We start from the raw sequence: 22,748 nt of genomic DNA on the forward strand, positions 1-22,748 counted from the left end.
AACATGAAGAACTGTGTTCACAGACAGAAGACAGTAAGCTTTTTATACGATACCACTGAAAAGATGGGGGAAAAATAAAGGTTTTAGTACTGCTGCTAGGATGAACTACATAAAACTGCCACTAATCAATTGTAATCAACTTAGTATTACTTTGGCACAATGCTTTCCCGAAGAAGAATTTTTTCCTTTTATCAACTATTTGACCTTTGGTATTTCACACACTGGCTGACAATCCACAGTATCTAGAGAACTGATTTGTTCCTCCCTGGAGGGTATGCTGAATCAACCATCTCCTATGAAAAAACTACCAAAACATATTTGCATTATTACTTCAGTAGGTCTACAATGATAATGAAGGGGAAAAAAGGACATAAAGGGACAATACATTTTTCAGATAAATGAAACCTAATTATAGACTTGTAGGGTCTGGGAGAGGGGGAATGAAAGGAATTAAAGATCCTCGAAAGTTAACTTATCCAATTTACTTTCCTCCAGATTCTGAGGAAATGTTTCTGAGTTTTCCCACCATCAGCTCTCAGTGAATTAAAGTTAAGTTTTATCAGATAAACCAGAAAGATAATTAAGTAAAAGCACAAACATACTGGGAAGTGGTAGGGTGGAGATAGGAAAAACCATATACTGAAGTATTAAACTACTACACTGCAACTATGAAAACTTAACTCATCCAAAACTCTCTTTTCCTCTTCTAAACTTCTCTTAAAATACAAACCAACCAATATCCAGACTCCACATACCTTAGGCTCTTTCTCCTTCACAGACCATCTGAACTTTCTCCTTCAAATTGCCTATTACTGCTCTATACATTTGTATAATTTCTATTCACTCTTCAAACTATGCCAATCTTTTTCCATCATCTACTCTACTAAACGTTCTCCAATGTTAGCAAGGACTTACTGTTCAATCCAATGAATATTTGACCTTTTTGGGGCATATATGCTGTACCTTGTCCTTAAAATAAACCATTTTCTTGGTTTCCATGACCAACACTCTGTCCTAGTTTATACAGTATATATGTCTATACACTCCCATAGGCATTCTTTTTTTATTTTATTTTATTTTTTTTAGGCATTCTTTTTTTAAAATTTTATTGAAGTACAGTTGATTTACAATGTTATGGTAATTTCTGCTGTTCAGCAAAGTGACTCAGCTATACATATGAATACATATTTTCATATTCTTCTCCATTATGGTTTATCACAAGATATTAACTATGTAGTTCTCTGGGCTATACTGTAGGACCTTGTTGTTTATCCACTCTATATATAAAATAATTTGCATCTGCCAACTCCAAACTACCAGTCCATCCCTGCCCAACCCCCTCTCTCTTTGCACCACGTCTGTTTTCTTCATAGGTACTCTTACCCAAAAAAATCCCCTATGTGCTAATATTCCAAGCCTCTGTTGTGAGTCAAATTCATTTAAGAGAACTCATTTACTACTCTGGTTTCAACTACCATTCAAAGTTCTACTTTCTGAGCTCAAGATTCACACGTAAAACTGCTTGCCAGATGTCGGTCATCCAAGAGAAAATGGAATCCTCAACCTAACATACCTAAAACTAGTCTTATCTAACCTTCCCCTCCAAACCTGTCCCATTCACCATTTACCTTGTTGCCCAAGTCAAAAAAATCCATGTGTCAGAAAGCTTACCTGTTCTGTAAAGGGTGTTTAATATAGTGTTCTGGGTTAGCAACCTCCTGATTAGATTCTGTTTTCTCTTCCTCTGTAGGCGGGGGATTCGGAGTAGGGGTGGTTTCCTAGTGGAAAATAATTAAACATTATAAACTTTTTAACATGAAAAAACAACATGAAGAAATTTATTTGTACATTTTTATTGAAATATAGTTAAGTTACAATGTTGGAAAACTTAATCTCTATGATAGCAATACTCTAAATAAATCTGAATCAATACTGTCCATAACATTTTTTAAAGAATGAATTACAGGAGACGCATTTGATAGACAACTAGCCAAACTCTAAGAAAAGCACCAGACTCTTCTAGCATCTCTTCATTAAGAGCAAAATGTTTCTCAAATTTAAAATATATATTGTTATCTTCCACTTACACATTTAACATAAGATTATTAGACACCATGCAAAACAGGAAAATGAAGCATCTTTCTTTTAACACACCATTAAAGTGCTGGCAGGGCGGTTAGCGGGGAGGGCCGGTTCAACTCAAGTTTGGAGAGCATGATTAACTATATTACATGACACACAAAAAAACCTTTATAAAGTGAATAAGGCAATACTACATAGATCCTTGCCTTCATGTCAAACTGTTATGATATATGGTAACTTAAATTGAGCAACTTCTGTCATTTTCAAATGACCCGAAGGAAAAAAGCTGGACACCAGCTTGATTTGAAATCTTCTATATCAGGAAAGGTGTACATCAAGGCGGTTTACTGTCACCCTGCTTATTTAACTTATATGCAGAGTACATCATGAGAAACGCTAGGCTGCATGAAGCACAAGCTGGAATCAAGATTGCCGGGAGAAATATCAATAACCTCAGATATGCAGATGACACCACTCTTATGGCAGAAAGCAAAGAAGAACTAAAGAGCCTCTTGATGAAAGTGAAAGCGGAGAGTGAAAAAGTTGGCTTAAAACTCAACATTCAGAAAAATAAGGTCATGGCATCCAGTCCCATCTCTTCATGGCAAATAGATGGGGAAAGAGTGAGAGACTATTTTTTTGAGCTCCAAAACCACTGCAGATGGTGACTGCAGCCATGAAATTAAGACACTTGCTCCTTGAAAGAAATGTTATGACCAATCTTGACAGCATATTAAAAAGCAGAGACATTCCTTTGCCAACAAAGGTCCATCTAGTCAAAGCTATGGTTTTTCCAGTAGTCATGTATGGATGTGAGAGTTGGACTATAAAGAGAGCTGAGTGCCAAAGAACTGATGCTTTTGAACTGTGGCGTTGGAGAAGACTCTTGAGAGTCCCTTGGACTGCAAGGAAATCCAGCCAGTCCATCCTAAAGAAAATCAATCCTAAATATTCATTGGAAGGACTGATGCTGAAGCTGAAACTCCAATACTTTGGCCACCTGATGCGAAGAACTGAATCATTTGAAAAGACCCTGATTCTGGGAAAGATTGAAGGCAGGAGAAGGGGACGACAGAGGATGAGATGGTTGGATGCCATCACTGAGTCACTGGACATGAGTTTGAGTAAACTTGGGAGTTGGTGATGGACAGAGAGGCGTGGCATGCTGCAGTCCATGGGGTCGCAAAAAGTCGGGCACAACTGAGTGACTGAACTGAAGTGAGACATAGTTATCATCATCATTTAAAAATGTCATGGAAAAATGGAGCCTGGGAATAATGCATATTATCCACATTAATCTATGTAACTCTTCACCCTACTGTAAATTGCTGTCAACAAAAAGACAGCTAAGAAAAGGGACTAGAAACTGAAACAAGTTGATACAAAAGAGGAGGGCACTGCAACAAGGGTTTGGATATCAGATTTAAATGGAACCAGAAAAACAATAAAGATACATATTCACATTAACATTTTATAAATCAGAGATGTATGATCTAAAAGACTTCAGAGCAGACAGAGGATACATATTTTACAAAAATAAAAATTCATTTTTCTAATCAAAACGACACCTCCAGGAACTACTTTTTACTAGCCTATGAAGTCACTCACAGCAAGGACTTTATCTCGATTTTGCTCACAACTATAATGCCAATGAGGAAAATACTACACCCAACAGAAACTTACTGGCTCGATTCCTTAAATTTTAAATATTTACACGAGTAGTTTAGGCCCTAAAATTTACATATAGTAGCCAATGACTTAATATCACATTTTTACCAGCATTTTCTCATCACAATCCATTTAAATCTTCAAATAGATGATCATTACCAAATGCCATTCTTCACTAGCTTAAAATTAATGATGGTCTCCAAACAGGGGCAGTCTGAGTGAATAGAGAAAGTAGGAAACAATTAGGGACTGATAAGGCAGGTGGGTTTCAGGGACAGTGTACCAGAGAAAAGGGTGCTGCGGGAATGAGATTCAAACAGTCAAACATCATCAAACATGCAAAGAAAATTTTCTACAGCAACTGATGATCAAGAGATTAAACTGTCTATAGAAAGAGACCTAGATAACATACATATGATCCAGAGAACAGGGCTAGCAGACAGTCTTAACTTTGTTTAGTTGTTGTGTCCGACTCTCTTGTGACCCCACTGACTGCAGCCCACCACCCTGCTCTGTCCTTGAGATTCCCCAAGCAAGAATACTAGAGTGGGTTGCCATTTCCTTTTCCAGGGGATCTTCCCAACCCAGGGATCAAACCCACATCTCCAGCACTGGCAAGCAGAACCACTGAGCCACCTTATTATTACGGTAAAATATAAGATGGAGGGAATTCCCTGGTGGTCCAGTGGTTAGGATGTGGTGCTTTCACTGCAGGGGCCAGGGTTCAATCCCTGGTTGAGGAACTGTGATCCCACATGCATGCAGCATGGCAAAAAGAATTTTTTTAAAAAAGATATTCTTCCCCTCAAAGTTAAGAAATACTGCAAATTCTCTTATTTACCTAAAGGACAATGATTAGTAAAATGTACTCATGAATTCAAATTCATTCAAATTCAAACTGCATTCCCAGTTCATTCCCTCATTACAATCCACAATTGTACAATTCCACAGTGTTTGTTTACATCTTTTATCAATACCTCAGCAGCACATAAAAAACAATGAATTACACTAGGAGTAACTACAAGTTTCAGAGGATACAAAATGTCACTTCCTAAGTCATTCTTCTCTCCTATTCTACTCTTTTCACCATTAGGAGAATGATGGAAGACTTAGATGATATCTAAAGTCTCTAGATATTTGAGAATTAAAACCAAATATGCTCACTTCCTTAAAAAGTGTTCCTTTAAATTGAAAGTTCTATTTTAATTGAAATTTTAGTCTTTATATTAAGAATATACAATTTTGGAGTTTTCCTATAACTGAAATAAAAAGTTACTAATCTTTAAATAAATGTGTGTAGGTATGAACAAGTATACTATTTTAAAATCTTTCATCTTTGCTTTCAGTATCACACAAACAAGCTAGATTTTAAGAAAAATACTCTAAAACACTTTGTCTCTTCTTTTCAGTATTTGACATGTTTTTTAATATAAGCCTTTCCCCCTCCTTGGCCACAATGACCAGGGATGGAAGCTGTGCCCCTTGCAATGAAAGTACAGATTCCTAACCACTGGACCACCAGGGAATTCCTGTCTTTTTTAGCCTTTTAAGCTACTATCTAGAGTCTGATAGATGTGCAAATTTTTAAGCTTATTTGAATTTCTCAAATCCTCTTAATAACATAAAAGTGATTAACAGCCAATTGTTTCCATGACACAATAAAAATTACTCAAATACTCTACAAAAACATGGCACAGGCCAAATCTAGTAAGAAATCATTTTCATGATGGAAATTACTTATGAAAACATTAATATTATAAGGACATATTTTCTCAGTACAAATTTTCTCAGGTCATGTTGTGCTATGGCCATCTACTTATCACAACAATTCAAAGCTTTAAAAAGCGTACAATCAACCATTCACCCTGAAAACTTCTTGATTCTACAACTATGTTGTACATTATTGCAAAGGAAAATATTTTTGTTTGAGACTACTGAGGCATGCCCCATTATAAAATCATTTTCTGTTCATTTCTTTCAACTTACTGTTTTATTTTTTGTTTAAAATCTCTTAACTTTGATATAAATAACCAGGGTGCATTTTTTCAACTTAGATAAAGCAAAAAAACACACCAAAGTACAGCCATGTTCGATGTTATTTTAACCTTTAAGATTAATTCTATGGCGGTGGTCTGTTCTATGGGGAAGCTCCAATATCATTTTTTTTTTTTTGGCTTGAACACGTCTTAGTTGCAGCATGTGGGATCTAGTTCCTTGACCAAGGATCAAGCTTAGACCCCCAGAACTGGGAATGCACAATCTTAGCCACTGGACCACCAGGGAAGTCCCTCCCATACCTTATAAATCTGTGGTAGTACATATAATGAGAAGTAATGTCCAGGATGATGGCCATGCTGTATTATTAAATTCTTTGATCAAAAATTAGTTTACAGTTATAGTTGTTGTTCAGTTGCTAAGTCACGTGACCCCATGGACTATATGGCACACCAGGCTCCTCTGTCCTCCACTATATCCCATAGTTTGCTCAAATTCATGTCCACTGAGTCGGTGATGCTAACCATTTCATCCTCTGCCACCCTTTTCTTCTTTTGCCTTCAATCTTAGACATATGCCAAATTAATTATAGACATATACCAAAAAAGAATGAAGTAACATTTCAAAAGAACCCTAAAAGGGGGAATTTCCTGGCAGTCCAGTGATCAGGACTCAGTGATTTCATTGTCATGGCCCAGGTTCAATCCCTGGTCCAAAAGACTGGACAGCCAAGGTATTTCCTACATCCAATTTAAAAACAAAATTCTCTCCTGCAATGTCCTGTAACATCCCTCCAGTTTGGTGACCACCCAGCTTGGTAGTCACCCCACAGAAGGAAATTTCACTGAAAATTACATTTTAAATATCCCAGAAACTACCCAGACAAACCAGGAAAGGCTCATTTTAAAGACCATGGCTACTCTCAAATTAATCAAATACAATTTCAACCTAAAAGACAATCTGCAAGTGAAAAACCACTGTGTGACACATTTCAGGTGGGTAGAAAGGTGAATAAAGCTGTGACATGGTACAGTGTTTTATCGAGAGACAGTAAGGAAGCAGGGAGTCTAAAGTGAACGTTCATGAAACCAAAGATAGAGTTAGAACAGTAGACTGGAGCAAGACTCTAAAACGCCTGAGGCTGAAACTGTATCTTTCCACATGGAAGCAGTGGAAGCCATTAATTGACAGGTCAAAGTTATTAAATACAACTAACAAGTAAGGGAATAGAAGAGACAACCAGTTTAAGAACAAGTTATTAAACCTGGTTTTGGATTTGTTGAGTTTATGAGATTCAAATAAAAATATATGGAGAAGAGGGCGTCTCTGGTGGTCCAGTGGTTGGGAATCCACCTGCCAATGCAGGAGACTCAGATTCAATCCCTGGTCCAGGAAGATCCTACATGCCACAGGGTAACTAGGCCCAAGCACCGTAACTACAGACGCTGTGCTCTAGAGCCCCCGAGACACAACTACTGAAGCCCTCACACTCTAGAGCCCTGTGCCATTAATCAAGAGGAGCCACCAGGAAAAGCCACCGCAATGAGAAGCCTGTGCACTGCTTGCCGCAACTAGAGAAAGCCTGCACACAGCAACAAACACCCAGCACAGCCAAAAATAAATAAGTAATTCTTTAAAAAATATGGAGAGGGAGAGCAAGAGCTTTCAATTAACAGATACAAACTACTATATATAAAATAAACAAGGTCCTACTATACAGAACGTGAAACTATATTGAATATCTTGCAATAACCTATAGTGGAATGCAGAGAAGCACACACATACATATATAAATACATTACATTATATGTATATACATACATATACTAATAAACTGAATCACTAGGCTGTGTACCATAAACAGGATGTTGTAAATTAACTATACTTCAATTTTTAAAAACTTAATGTACAGTATTACAATTTATAATTTGACTCAATGAACATGAGGTGAGCAAACTCCAGAAGATAATGAAGGACAGGGAAGCCTGGTGTGCTGCAGTCCTTTGGGGTCACAAAGAGTTGGACATGACTTCTTAGTGACTGAACAGCAACTACCAGCTTATTAACACAGTACCTCAGCAGACTGAAAGCACTACATATTAAAGATATGAAATAACGAACAGAAGCGTAAGCAAAGAATAGAAAAGGACAGCAGTGCTTTATGATTTTCAAGTGGTAACACCAATCCTCACACTTGTATCAAACTATGAGTTCTTTTACATGATAGGTAACATTTACTAAGCAGTTACTAACAAGCAATAGGCTACATTTATATACATTATCTCAATACAGGGAAGCCCTATAGGGCCTATAGGAAGAAATATAGGGCTTCCCTTGTGGCTCAGCTGGTAAAGAATCCGCCTGCAATGCAGAGGCCTGGGTTCGATCCCTGGGTTGGGAAAATCCCCTGGAGAAGGGAATGGCTACCCACTCCAGTATTCTGGCCTGGAGAATTAGACGGACTGCATATAGTCCATGGGGTCACAGAGTCAGCCACGACTAAGTGACTTTCACTTTCATCTCAATATATTCAATCTTCACAATACTGTGAAACTACTACTCTCTCTGCTCTTCAAACTTAAGCCGTGGACACTAACATGTACTGTCTATAGCCTGACATTTTATTGCAGGACTGTCAAGATTCACAAATAAGGATGCTATGTCTCTAAGTTTTACCTGTTTGTTGTTTCAGCATAATTATTATTACTAGAGCCCTTGTTCACTCTCACAAGTGTCCAGAATGGTTACCAAGACACTCCTTCTAGGCTGCATAACCCTACAGTATACATTAATACCATGCTTTGTACCACAGCCTCAGGTCCCACACCTTCACTCTCTTTCAAGTGCATGCCACAAAAAAGACATGAATAGTACACTTCACTCTTCCAACACACACACACACTCCACTAGGAAAAAATATGTAAATGCCAATGATTAATTATAGGGATTCTATATTATGCAAGATAGTATACTAAATACATCAAAATATCTCAGAGCTACAGGTAAACATAGATAAAAACTCTCTTTTATGGATACAAATAATTAACTCTAAGAATATTATTATTTGATATAAGTGACATATGTAAATAGAATTCATGATTCTTTTACTCTTCCTTTTATTATCCAAACATTCAGTTCCCAGGTCTCTTTTCAGCAAAGATGCACTTCCCACAGACCCTCCCATATGTAAATTAGTTTAATTATCTAGTACACAAAAACAAATAGCCTCACATGCCTTGTAAGGAATGAAAAATCTGGTATAAACAGTAAAAACTGCCACAAATAATTAAACCAGCTATTTTTGGGTGTTAGTTCTCAATTACATTATCTATAGTAAAGGAATACCAGCTAACCTGGCATCACTCATCAGGAAAAGTATAGCTATGGATTTTGCAAGTATTCCCTGTCTGTATCAAAGGATCAAACTGGTGACACCTTTGTGCCATAAACTAAAAAGCTGGAGAAGATAAACAATAAATGTTGATTTAGCAAAATACAAATCTTCTAGGGTTTAAAACACTGCTCAAATAGATAATTTTTTCATGCAAAGGACTGTGAGATCCCATATATTACCTCTGATTCCAGACAGTACTTTTTAGTATTCTTTTAAACTAATTTAATATGACACCTAAACAATGAAAAAAATTGAAAATTGAGGTATAGAGGGAAGAGCTGTGACCATTTGCATAAACTGTATTGTGTCCAAAAATTACTCCAAAATTTAATAGCTGTTCAAGTTATAAGAGCTATCTAAAATTTAAGACTAGCACTAGATTTGAGTTCAATTTGCTGTGCTATATGTTTTTGGATAGTCAGCAAGCTACATCTAGCCACTTTTCACTAATATAAAATAATTCTTATAGGTCATACTTGAATTTCTGATCTTCTAGAACCTAATTTTTAAAACCAGAAAGACTTGTGGGCATTTAAAATAAACTAATTCTTAAAACAGCATTAAAAAAAAAAACAGCATTAATATTTGTCAACCAAATTATTCTGCACATCTTAAGTTGCTTAGGACAAGTCTACAAATTCAGAAAGTGTGGTAGAGACAAAAGAATTAACAAACATGTATGATCTAGAATAAGGTTAATAAAATTTAAATGTGAATGCTACTTAAACCAAAGGCCACCAGAAGACTCATATATTCTTTTTAGTTTTTACTGGAGTATAAAACACACAATGTTGTGTTAACTTCTGCTCTGAAGCAAAGTCAATCAACTATAGTTGTGTTGTTCAGTCGCTAAGTCATGTCTGATTTTTTGCAACCCCATGAACTGCAGCATGCCAGGCTTCCTTGTCCTTCACAATCTCCTTGAGTTTGTTCAAACTCATGTCCATTGAGTCGGTGATGTCATCTAACCATCTCATCCTTTGTCGCTCTCTTCTTCTTCTGCCTTCAATCTTTCCTAGGATCAGTGTCTTTTCCAAATGAGTCAGCTCGTTACATCAGGTGGCCGAAGTATTGAAACTTCAGCATCAGTCCTTCCAATAAATATTCAGGGTTGATGTCTTTTTGGATTGACTGGTTTGATCTCCTTGCAGTCCAAAGGACTCTCAAGAGTCTTCTCCAGCACAATTTGAAAGCATCACTTCTTCAGTGCTCAGCCTTCAGGGCTTCCCTGGAGGTTCAGCTGGTAAAGAACCTGCCTGCAATGTGGAAGACCTGGGTTCGATCCCTGAGTTGGGAAGCTCTCCTGGAGAAGGAAACAGCTACCCACCCTAGTATTCTGGCCTGGAGAATCCCATGGACTGTCACAAAGAGTCCATGGGGTCGCAAAGAGTTGGACGTGACTGAGCGATTTTCACTTTCAGTCTTCACTATGATCCAAGTCTCATATCCATACATGACTACTGGGAAAACCATGGCTTTGACTATACGAATCTTTGTCAGCAAAGTGATGTCTTTGCTTTTTAATACGCTGTCTAGGTTTGTTACAGCTTTCCTTCCAAACAGCAAGCATCTTTTAATTTTATGGCTGCAGTCACAGTCCACAGTGATTTTGGAGCCCAAGAAAATAAAATTTGTCTAAAAAAGAAGGGATATATGTATACATATAAGCAGAATCAGCTATACATATACATATATATCCTCTCTTGGATTCCTTCCCAATCAAGTTGTCAAAGAGCAACGAATTTCCTGTGCTGTTCAGTAGGCTCTCATTAGTTATCTGTTTTATACACAGTAGTGTATGTGTAGTACTGTAGTCAGTACCAGTCTCCCAATTCAAGACTAATTTTAAAGTAACTATGGAGAAATTTATATAAGTTGAACATTATATAAAAGTAAAAATTAGTGCTTCAAATCAATCAGTAATATTAAAATGTTAGGACAAGCACCTACACTGCACAAAATTACACTGGTTCCAGTAAGGTAATAATTTATATTTTATTCATTCTTTAAAGTTTTATAATTATAATTTGAAAGGCAAACACTGGAAAGAATTTAACTACAGCTTCTTTTAAACTTCATTCCTGGACTTCACTGGGGATCTACCTGCCATCAGTAAACACGGGTTCTATCTCTAGTCTAGGAAGACTTCACATCCCACGGGGCAACTCAACCCATGTGCCGCAACTCCTGAGAGCCCATGCTCTAGAGATCATGGGCTACACCTCCTGAGCCTGAGTATGCGCACCCTAGAACAAGAGGAGCCACTGCAAGAAGCCCGAGCACTGCAACTAGAGGAGCCCTCACAAGCTGCAACTAAAGAAAGCCCGCACACAGCAATGAGAATCCAGCACAGCAAAAAATAGGTAAAAAATTTAAAATTTGAAAAGCGTAACTCAAATGTAACAATACTGATTAAACGTTAGTTTAAATAATCAATTTTAACATGTCACAGTTAAACAAGCAGTTGAATTCTTTTTAAATTCCATGCATTAGTTTTAAGTTCTATAATGCTAAATAGCAAGGAGGTATAGCTTTGAGTAAACTCCAGGAGTTGGTGATGGACACGGAGGCCTGGCGTGCTGCAGTCCATGTGGTCGCAAAGAGTCAAACACGACTGAGCAACTGAACTGAATGCTAAATGTTAAAATTTTAAATTTCAACGTTAAAATTTCTTACTAAAACTATGGTTTTGGTAAGAATATTAGATTTATCCTTATATTCTCTGAGTATCTGAATCATCTTTCCAAAGTCGTCAATCTGTATTTCTTTAAAAACTAAAAAACCAGGTACTGCAGCCACTGTTTCAAATGTCCCCAGGTTTAGAGAGTATGGTTATATCCTTTCACTTAATGAACCATCCAAACTTCCAAATATAAAAACATCTATAATCTTTAACCCAGTTATACTTTTAATTCTGTATTTATTCAAAGGAACTCTCAGGATAATAGGAGCTTTATATATTTTATATTAGTAAGCAAAAGTAGAGGCAAACAAGATACAGGTTTAACAGATAAATCAGTGTTTATGATTTATGAACTAGCTTGGAAAAATCATTTTAAAGTGCTAACATAAATGCGGAAAAGATTTCAGGACTACATAAACAGAGAATTCTACTTTTAGGGGGCTGGGAGCCACTTTTTTAATTTAACAAGTCCCAAATATATTGTGGTATCTCCAGACAATGGAATATTTTTCTACAATAAGAAAACAAGCTATCAAGCTGTGAAAAGACATGGAGGAATCTTAAATGCATATTATTAAGTGAAAGGATACTTAAAGGGTACATACTGTTTAACTATATGATAACAACTATATTTCTGGCAAAGACAAAGGATAATAAAAAGATTTGTAGTTGCTAAGGGTTGTGGAGGAGGAAGGGATAAACAGAAGACTTTTAGGCAGTGAAACAATGTGTATGAAACTATAATGGTAAATGGGTTATGTCAAGTGTCCAAACCAAACAGAATATGCAACAGTAAGAGTGAATCCTGATGTCAGTTACAGTCTTCGGGTACTAATGATGTGTCAATGTAGGTTCATCCAATGTTAAAGAATGGACCATTCTGGTGTGGAATGTTGACTGCGGGGGAGACTGTGCCTGTCGGGGCAGGAGATACATCAGAACCCTTCAGACCTTCCTTTCAATTTTGTGGTGAAATAAATAAATAAAATTAAAAAAAAAAATTTTGTAGTGAACCTAAAATTGCTCTAAAAAAAGTTAAAGGAAAAGGAAAAGGCACAAAGAGAGACATGGTTGGGGGAGGGAGGGGGAAGAGTCCACAAACAAGTAAACCAAAATATTAACCAGAGAACATACTGTTAGGATTACAGATGACTTTTTTCTTCATACATATCTAAATGTTCCAAATTTATTATGAAAAAATTAATACTGAAGCCCAAATATATATAGTGTCTACTTCTGGAATGCTCAGTCTGTTCCAGAGATGTCAGTCCCTACTTGCACCAACATCACATTTTTAAAAGTACCTTTGTTGAATGTTTCTCCTCGCAGGGGACATTCTTGTTTCCCCTTTTCTCCTCCTTTCCAAAAATTTACTGCCATTCTCATTTGTTTAGTCTTTCAAATAAACTTATAAACTTTTTCTTTAAATGGCCAGAGAGTAAATATTTTAGGCTGGGAATCTGATCACTTATTCATTGTTTTGTTTTACAATCTTGTGAAATAAAAACCATTCTTGGTTAGCAGGCCACACAAAAAAGCAGCCCTAAGGCCAGCTTGTGAACCCCAGCATCAAGTGTAGCTTTCACTGCACTAGCAAATATTTTGATTCAGTTCATACAGAATGTACACATTAACTTTCAGAAAAATTACCAATCTTTCCAATAGTAACTCTTTGAAAAGCAAATCATGACTCTTCACTTATTAAAGTCCTCTACTGTATTTCTCACTTTATTTATGAATCCTGCAAACTGTTAGGATTTATAATTTCTAGGCACTTCAAGACTCTAGCAATTTGAGTATATGATTGCTGCAAAGAATGTCCAAGTTTGTTATTATTCCTGGCATCTTTGGCCTAGTTATACAGAAAAATTGTTAACACTGTATTCTATAATCAGAATGCAACAAGTTACTTTTTAAATGTCATAATAAGTATTAGTTCTTTATTTCTATTCAGTAATCCAGTATCTCGTAGGTTAAGGGAGAGCTGGGTTAAGCACTCAAGAGTGCGTGGCACATGACAGGCACTTAAATGTTTGAATAAAGAAATGATTCTAATTTTGTTCCTAGTCAAAATTGCACTAAAACCACAGTGAATTAAAAAAAAAAAAAAAAAAAGAAGGTGGTCCAGAATCATGGATGGGGAGAGCAGGGAAAAAAAAAGAGAAAGAAAAGTGGAATGTAGATGGACAAGTGGTAACTATCAATACACACCTTCAAGTCTCCTGGCAGCACCTTTATAACTTGGAGTGAGGGGAGTAAATTAAAAAGAATTTGGTGAGGGTTTCCCTGGTGGTCCAATGGTTAAGAATCTGCCTTGCAATGAATGAACACCGGTTCAATCCCTGGTCCGGGGAGACCCCACATGCCACATGGCAACTGTGTACCCTAACTACTGAAGCCTGTGTGCCTATAGAGCCTGTGCTCCACAAGAGAAGCCACCTCAACGAGTAGCCTGCACACCACAACGAAGAGCAGCCCCCACTTACCGCCACTAGAGAAAGGCCATGTGCAGCAACAAAGACCCAGCATAGCCAAAAATAAATAGATAAAAAGAATCCAGTGAAAGCTGTTTCGGAAATAACTAGGTCTCTCCATCCCCAACCCCACCCAACCACTCCAAGTCCCTAGCATTGCTGCCATGAGTTCAAGAATAAAAAGAAGAAAAGCAACTTGGAGAAGATAGCCAGGTATAGATCATGCCTTTAAAAATATGTACCTATGTATGTCCTCCAAAAGTTCAGATTGTGCACGCATACAATTATTCCAGGAAGCTATGAAAATGAGCATTCAGAAGATCAGAGAGAGAGAGAACATCTGGAAATTTAAATTATGAGACAGAAAAGGTTGGAAGTGGTAAAGAACCTGCCTGCCAATGCAGGAGACACAATAGATGCAGTTTCAATTGCTGGATTGGGAAGATTCCTTGGAGGAGCGGCATGGCAACCAACTATCACTGGACTGGATATATGGGTACAATAAAAATTATATTTCAGAGTTTCCCCATTTAATTATAGAAAAATGGTATCTCAGCGAAGTTTTAATTCAGATTTCACTTATTATGAGTAAGGATGAGCATCTCATGTTTTATGCCTCTACTTCCATTTCAGGGCTTCCCTGGTGGCTCAGATGGTAAAGAATCCACATGCAATGCAGGAGACTGGGGTTCGATTCCTGGGTTGGGAAGATCCCCTGGAGATGGAAATGGCAATCCACTCCAGTATTCTTGCCTGGAGAATCCTATGGATAGAGGAACCTTGCAGGCTACAGTACATGGGGTAGCAAAGAGTCGGACACAACTGAAGCAACTTAGCACGCACAGAAAACAAAACAAAAAGAGATGGGAAATGAGAGCAAAATTTAGATTTAATTTAGAGAGCACACAAGAGCATGTCAGAGCATGCAGACATGAATGACTCAGTGACTCCAATATATAATTAACTGTTTCAAAGAGGAAAAATAGGGATAGGAAAATCACCAATAGATTTCTCAGAAGAGATGGATATGAGTTGCTATATTTAAAAAGTTCAATGAGTACGCAGCACAACAGACAATATTCACACTAAAGTATGTCACTGTGAAATGAGGATAAGGAAACTTGACAAATTTCTAGGGAATGGAAAGGGAACTGGTCACGTTAAAAAAAAAACAGAAAACACCATCAGAGTAATTCCTGAATTAAACAATTATAAGAGAAAATGACCATGGGACTTAAAAATTCTGAAGAAAAGGCTACACCCAAACTACATGTTCAATATGCATGGTTTCAAAACTCTTTCTCATGCACCTTTTCTCAAAAATCTTCTGGAAGATGTGATCCACCATAGTGAAACAAGTAACCATAATCAGAGGAAGAAAAGAGATACAGCAAGCAGAGGGGTGTAACACAGAAGTCAAGACAGCAAATCAGGAACACAGTCTAAAGGGATCCAAGTAAGACAGGTGTGCACCAGATATAGAGAGCAACAGTCTAGACTGGAGCAATGTGATTCTGGCTACATTCATTTCGCATCTGTTATGACCAAAGGGCTTACTATTCTACCTTCTATTAAAAACAGATTGACATGTTGTCTGGCCTGGGTGTTTACATACACTTAACTCAGCTTAAACATATGCTAACAAAGCTCCCTTTTCCCTCTTCTGTGCCCTGCTCCCTGGAACAGCTAAGAATTTGACACCAAAATTATATTTTGTTGTTCTTAAATACAGAACAACTCACTCCAAGAGACCTCTTTATTAACTGAAGGTTCTCCGCCTGGCCCATTTCACAGCCCCACCAGGTAACTAGAGAGTCCTGTGTTTCCCAGAACATAATCTCACCTGTTGGTTTTCTCAAGAAGGGCTCTAGTAGAAATTTCAGGAAGTTGAAACCAAGCTATAACCCAGAAGGTGTGTTCAGCTACAGCAGCAATACTGTGCTTTCCTTATACATCATCTAAGTTTTTAGTTTTTCAAAATTAAAACAGCTGAAAGATACACAGACTGGATGTTAAACTCTAAAGACAATTAGACTGTTCAAAAAAAATCAAGGAAATGATTAACATGAAAGTCAGGTTAGTGAGTAGGTGAGGAGGCAGAGAAATAAAGTGTAACCATGGGGTACAACGCAGAAGCACTAATGATGTCTTAACATGACAAGTCTTCAGTTTATTACTCTAAAACTTACAGACACGGGTATATTTTTTCTACATATAAATATCTCAGAAAGGAGTTCTAAAAAGAAAAAAATTGTAGCCTGATAGCCAATGACAGTAACAGAAGTGCTTTATCAGTAGAGTTTTTAAATTTTCAATTTGTTGCCAAAACATTCACCCTACAGATATACCACCTCATGTATAGAATACTATAGATAAGAGCTATTCATCACAGCACTTAACTAGCAAATGGTTGGAATTCCAAAGTAAGTTACATGGCTAAACGGGATGGGACGTAGGGTGGGAGGTAAGGGATGTGTGTGTACGACAGGAGGGGAGCTGTAGACTACTCAAAAGTATGGCTACATGGATACAGGGAGGTATGATTATAGACAGCATAACTCTAACAATCTTTCACATCTTTGAATTTTCTACTGCTTTTCTCAAATAATTACAGTAGTTACAAATCTTTCTAACTGTTCAATTTATCACCTCAGTTCAGTTGCTCAGTCGTGTCTGACTCTTTGCGACCCCATGAATCGCAGCATGCCAGGCCTCCCTGTCCATCACCAACTCCCGGAGTCTACTCAAACTCATGCCCATCGAGTCGGTGATGCCATCCAGCATTCTCATCCTCTGTCGTCCCCTTCTCCTCCTGCCCCCAATCCCTCCCCGCATCAGCGTCTTTTTCAATGAGTCAACTCTTCGCATGAGGTGGCCAAAGTATTGGAATTTCAGCTTCAGCATCAGTCCTTCCAATGAACACCCAGGACTGATCTCCTTTAGGATGGACTGGTTGGATCTCCTTGCAGTCCAAGGGACTCTCAAGAGTCTTCTCCAACACCACACTTCAAAAGCATCAATTTTTCAGCGTTCAGCTTTCTTCACAGTCCAACTCTCACATCCATACATGACCACTGGAAAAACCATAGCCTTGACTAGACGGACCTTTGTTGGCAAAGTAACGTCTCTGCTTTTTAATATGCTATCTAGGTTGGTCATAACTTTCCTTCCAAGGAGTAAGCGTCTTTTAATTTCATGGCTGCAATCACCATCTGCAATTTATCACCTAGTCCTCAGTTTATCTGGTATGGATAACACAGCCAAACCAATAAACACAAATGGTACTATAATTCATCCCCAGATTAACAATCACATTCCCTCTTATAATCAATTCAGGATAATAAACTTTGATATACTTATATGCCTTAATTGGACCCCAGGAAGTGTTCATCAACATAGAAATAATATGTTTTAAGATCAAACCATGTAATATATATCATCAGAAAAAAAAATGAAAACTTGATTGTTGATATGAAATGCTCTAAAAGACATAATAATAAGAAAAACACAAAAGGCCAGAATAGTGTATGGAGTTGGCTACCACTTATTTTTTGTAAAGAATGTACAGTTGATCCTTTAACAATGTAGCGGTTAAGGGTACCGCTTATACAGTCAAAAATCCACACACAACTTTACAGTCAGCCCTTCTCATCCCAAACCTAGCATTTGTGGACTCAAACAACTGCAGATCATGTAGTATCATAGAATGCATTTAGTGAAAAAAAATTCATACATAAGTGGAGCCCCAGATTTCCAATCAAGGTTGCTCAAGGGTCAATATCACATTTGCTTGTGTGTATATATATTATTTAGTGTGTATATACACACACACACACACACACTTCAGTATCTGTGGCAGATTGGTTCCAGGACACCCTAAGATACCAAAATCTACAGATGTTCAAGTCCCTTAAATAAAATGGCACAGGACAGAGAACCCTCCAAAATTTGATACAGTTGATTGAATCCTTGGATGGAAATCCGGGGTGGGGGTGGGAGGGACACTGAATATACAAATTTCCACAGAAAGATATGAACTGACCACCTGACCATGCTGGTTGCCCCTAAAAGTGATCCATCTGGATGGGAACAGCCTGAGAAAACCTCATATACTCTTTTGTACAAAAATTGATTTGTGGACAATGTAAACAACAACTGGCTATTCACTCACACGCTTTCAGAAGAATCCTCAAATAAGCCAGTTAATATGTGAATGCTTTGGAGAGAACTAGGTGGTTGGAAAGAACAGGAGATAGGTTTTTCACATCAGTAAAACAGGACTTGGCCTGTGCCAGGCAGCATCCTTAATGTTTCATGTTAACGCTTTTAATCCTCACTGTTCTTCAATTATTTTCCTTTGTAATCCTAAGTATTAATAGTTTATTTAATGCATTTAAAAACCGTATTCTGATAATGAGGTCACAAGCTCCAGCAGACTGCTAAAAGGATCCATCACCTTTAAGGAAAAAGTAATTAAAAAAGCTAAAATAGCATTAATTATAAATCAAGATCCAAAGGTGATTTTACTAAATACTGTTTGAGAATATAAGTTGTTCAAGTTCAAAAAAAAAAAATTAATTGTATCACTCATAAATCCTATCATGCTACCACCCATACATCCTTTCAGATTTGATTTTATGTTTACTTGTGTGCAATCTATGAATCAGTTCTATCCTTAAGGTAAGAGTTTTTCCTGAAGGTAAAGAGTTGGACTTCTGAGTGTTGGTTGAATTTTAGTTTCTTTTTTCTAAGTGTAGTAATAAAGCTTGTAGGCAGAACCTGGGTTTGAGATCCAGCGCTCTCATTTACGAACTATGTGACCCTGGCAGAATTTTTTTTTTTTAAGTTACTTGAAATGTGAATTTTTCACCAATAAAAAGTATTTATCCCACGACATTAAAATTTTTTTAAAACTACAAGAAAAAGATGTGCATTTTCTCTCTACTGAAATATTTCTTGCCTTAGTTAATACTTTAAGTTATCAGACTTTGTGGTTACATAAACTGTTATCTGAAGATGACCCATGGAAAATCACATAAGAATTTTTTATAACAATTTTTTAGTTCACATAAATACTAAAATCTTATTGGCTGTCATTATAATAAGCACAGCATTTTACAGTAACAAGTTTAAAATACATAACTAAAGACATTTTAGCTTTATAGATTACTGCAAAGAATTTACTTCAAACATTACTCAGAGAAATCTTAAGTCTTATTACTACCACCTCCTCCAAATAATTCAGCTTTTAAGATGAGTAACATACTATAACTGAAACTTTTTCAAAACTGCTTAACTCTTTGCCAGACCTTTCACCAAAATTACTAAAAGTACAAAGGTAGCTGAGAATAGATGCCATATTTGCCAATTTTTAAAAAATTTTACTACACTGTTTCCACTAGCAAAATATTTCACCTGTCAAATCATTTGAATTGACAAGGTCCAGAAATCAAATGAGAAGGGGGAGAAGGGAAGAGATCATTCACTTTCTTTAGAAATCAACCCACAAAGTCCTAGACGTTTACTGAAGAAGGAACAGTATAACTAACTTGTTTAGTCCTTAGACTTTCGACACAATGTTGCTATTTTCTTAAGATTCTATACTTTGGATATCAGCAAACACTGCAGGACAACAGAAACTAAAAACAAACGTCCACATATTTTCTTTTAGAGCTTTAGCAAAATATCTATTAAGTTTATCAAATTAATCTTTCCAAGTCACACAAGGAACACACACTACATGCCTCTTGGAAAGACAGTGTCATGTTTAACACACTCTGGAACTTGGCTGCTTTAGTTTGAACTCCACCCCACCACTTATTAGCTGTGTGATCTTGGGCAAGTTAGTCACACAAAGTTACTTCATTTCTCTGTGCCTTGGTTTCCTTATCTGTGAAATAAGAATAATACCTACCTCATAAGGCTGCTAAAAATTAAATGAATATATGTAAAGCACTTAGTAAGATGCCTGATGTGTTAACTATTATCAAGCTATAAAGACTGCTTAAGTTAAAATTCACTATTACAGACTGTATTTAAAAAGAACATTTCTATTAAGTCAGTTGCTTAGAACTTTAAATCTGCAGCCCTAGAAATGCAAAGCTGATTAGATCTGTTATAGTTCCACAGACTCTTAGTGAACACAGTGAGCAAAAACTACAGCTTCCCATTGTTTCTATGAAAGATATATCAAAAGTTCCAACTGGGGGAAAAAAATCTTATTTTTCTGATCACATTCTCAGGTTCTAGAAGTAAGAGACTAGAAATGACTACATAGTACTTAAGAGATAAAAGTCATCTTTTTTCTCTAGACACATTATAGGAACTTTTAAAACACTACTGATTTTTACTGTAAAGAGCGGGAAGAGTATCAATCATTTACAGGTCATAAGCTTTGTATTTCTGAATAATGACAAAGAAAAGATAAAAATAAAGTCAGCTATGTGAACCTCCTAGCAAAGAGAGGAAAAGGTAAGCATACCCATGCATGAATACACCTGCATGCAGTACATCAATGGAATATTAACTTTATCTAGTTCTTCATAACTGACAAATTGTCATTTCTAAATATTGTTATTTGAAAATCAAAATCACTGTACTTATTCCCATTTTCTAGCTAGCTTTAGAAATTTCAAGGTTTCAACACAGATAATAAAATTAGATTGTAATTCAGGCTCATTTCCACTTCTCAAAAAATTCTCTATGACAAAGATGGAGCAACTCCAAAACAGCAAGAAAATTTCTAATAGAAGCAGAGAAGGAAAGAAGAAATTACCATTGCTATAACAACTACTTCACTGGTTCCTTGTTACATCCAGGATTGCAGGTACTTCTATATTCTTAATCTTATATAAATTAAATAGAATACTTAAAAATTTTTTGTGTGTAGAATTTTCTATCCAAACTGGATTATGGTTACATAATTCATTAAACATTTTATTCTCTGCAACTTTGGAGTGCAGACTATGTCTGTTTCTAAGCTGGACTTCTCTAAGTCAAATAATTAGGCATAATATAAATTCAGAGTAAAAAACAAAGTAAAATGTAAAATATAAACACTAGAACCAAATTTCTTTGGCTGGTGAATGGACTCTCATAACACTACGTTTTCTTAAAGGAAAAACACGCATATTAATATGCAAGGTCTGCTTGTCAACAGTCTTTGTTTAGCAAAAAACATGGCATTATGTAACATATTTGTCACATGAATTTAAGATTTACTTTTTATAAACTCTCTGCAAAACATGTTTCTAAGGGATAAAAAAGGAAACATTAGATTAGCTGACTGTCCAAGTGGATTCCACCTATGAAACTAAGGTATAGTTTAAAAAAATTCAAAAGATATAATGTAAAAGCAAGTAAAACTATATACCTTCAGTTTAACTAAGGAAATAAAAATCTCTTATCTTTGAAAGAATTACAAGTCAAAAAACAACCCAATAATGAAGAAAACAGAATGAAGATAAAAGCTACCAAAACAATGACCCACTGGAGGCAAGATGGCCTGCCATTTTTATCAACTGATATTAAGTCTAACTTTGATCTACTCACAAGCTCTAATTCTGACCTGGCCATAATTCAAATGCCAACAGAGTTAACAGGAGAGTATTGTTCAAAATTTTCCAACAGTACCTGTTAAGAGATAAGTGGTTCCTTTAATTTGCCTATCAACCTTCTTAACAAATTTAGTATCATCCAGTATCCTTCTGCGTGTCCATGTGTTCTGTCGTGGGTTTTTTTTTTTTAAGTATAGTTGATTTACAAAGTTGTGCTAATTTGAGGTATACTGGCAAAGTTTTAAATATACACACACACAGACACATATATATTTACCTTCTTTTTCATTATAGTTATTACAAGGTACCAAATATAGTTCCCTGTGTTATAAAGCAGGTCCCTGTGCTCTATTTTATATATCCTGGTGTGTTTCTGTTAACCCCAAACTCTTAATTTATCCCTTTCTCCTCCCTTTCCCCTTTGGTAACCATAAATTTGTTTTCTGTGTCCGCGAATCTATTCCTGTTTTGAAAGTAAGTTCATTTTAATCATTTTTTTAGATTCCGTGTAAGACACATCTTAATGTAACTGATCACACACACACGCTCGATAATTACATATCAAATTGAAAATGATATTTTACGTAACTGTCAGAGACAAAAATTCCCCGAATGCCTACCAAGGTGGGACAAGCAGGAAAAACCTATGACTCTTTAGGTGCTTATGATTATGCCCAGCAAAAAAGAAAGAAGGAAACTCACAAGCTAACTGAAATAGCAATGAATAAATACACTTTTTTGTAGGCTTTTACAGGGATACTTCAATTGCAACAAATACTAATCAGTTGCTTAAAAAAAAAAAAAAGCCACTATTTAAAATTGCCAAAAAGAATTCTAAATGACTAATCTGCAGACAAGGGTACATTAAAAATACTAAAAAAAAAAAAAAAAGATTT

The 22,748-nt window shown here is 36.4% G+C and overlaps 1 protein-coding gene across 4 annotated transcripts in view; it reads right to left on the reverse strand.

Moving 5' to 3' along the window:
- The window catches only part of EIF4E (eukaryotic translation initiation factor 4E), an 83,225-nt gene that overhangs the window by 13,346 nt on the left and 47,131 nt on the right, over window positions 1-22,748 (reverse strand). For 3 of the 4 annotated variants that reach the window (XM_043438810.1, XM_043438812.1, XM_043438811.1), the window contains one exon: window positions 1,672-1,778. In XM_043438810.1, the coding sequence (XP_043294745.1) occupies window positions 1,672-1,778 (107 nt within the window). Of the gene's footprint in view, window positions 1-1,671; window positions 1,779-3,858; window positions 3,898-22,748 lie in introns of those variants that run through there. The other variant, XM_043438813.1, reaches the window with a different exon arrangement.

This window comes from Cervus canadensis, chromosome 19 (genome assembly GCF_019320065.1).
Source record: "Cervus canadensis isolate Bull #8, Minnesota chromosome 19, ASM1932006v1, whole genome shotgun sequence".
Classification (NCBI taxonomy): Eukaryota; Metazoa; Chordata; class Mammalia; order Artiodactyla; family Cervidae; genus Cervus; species Cervus canadensis.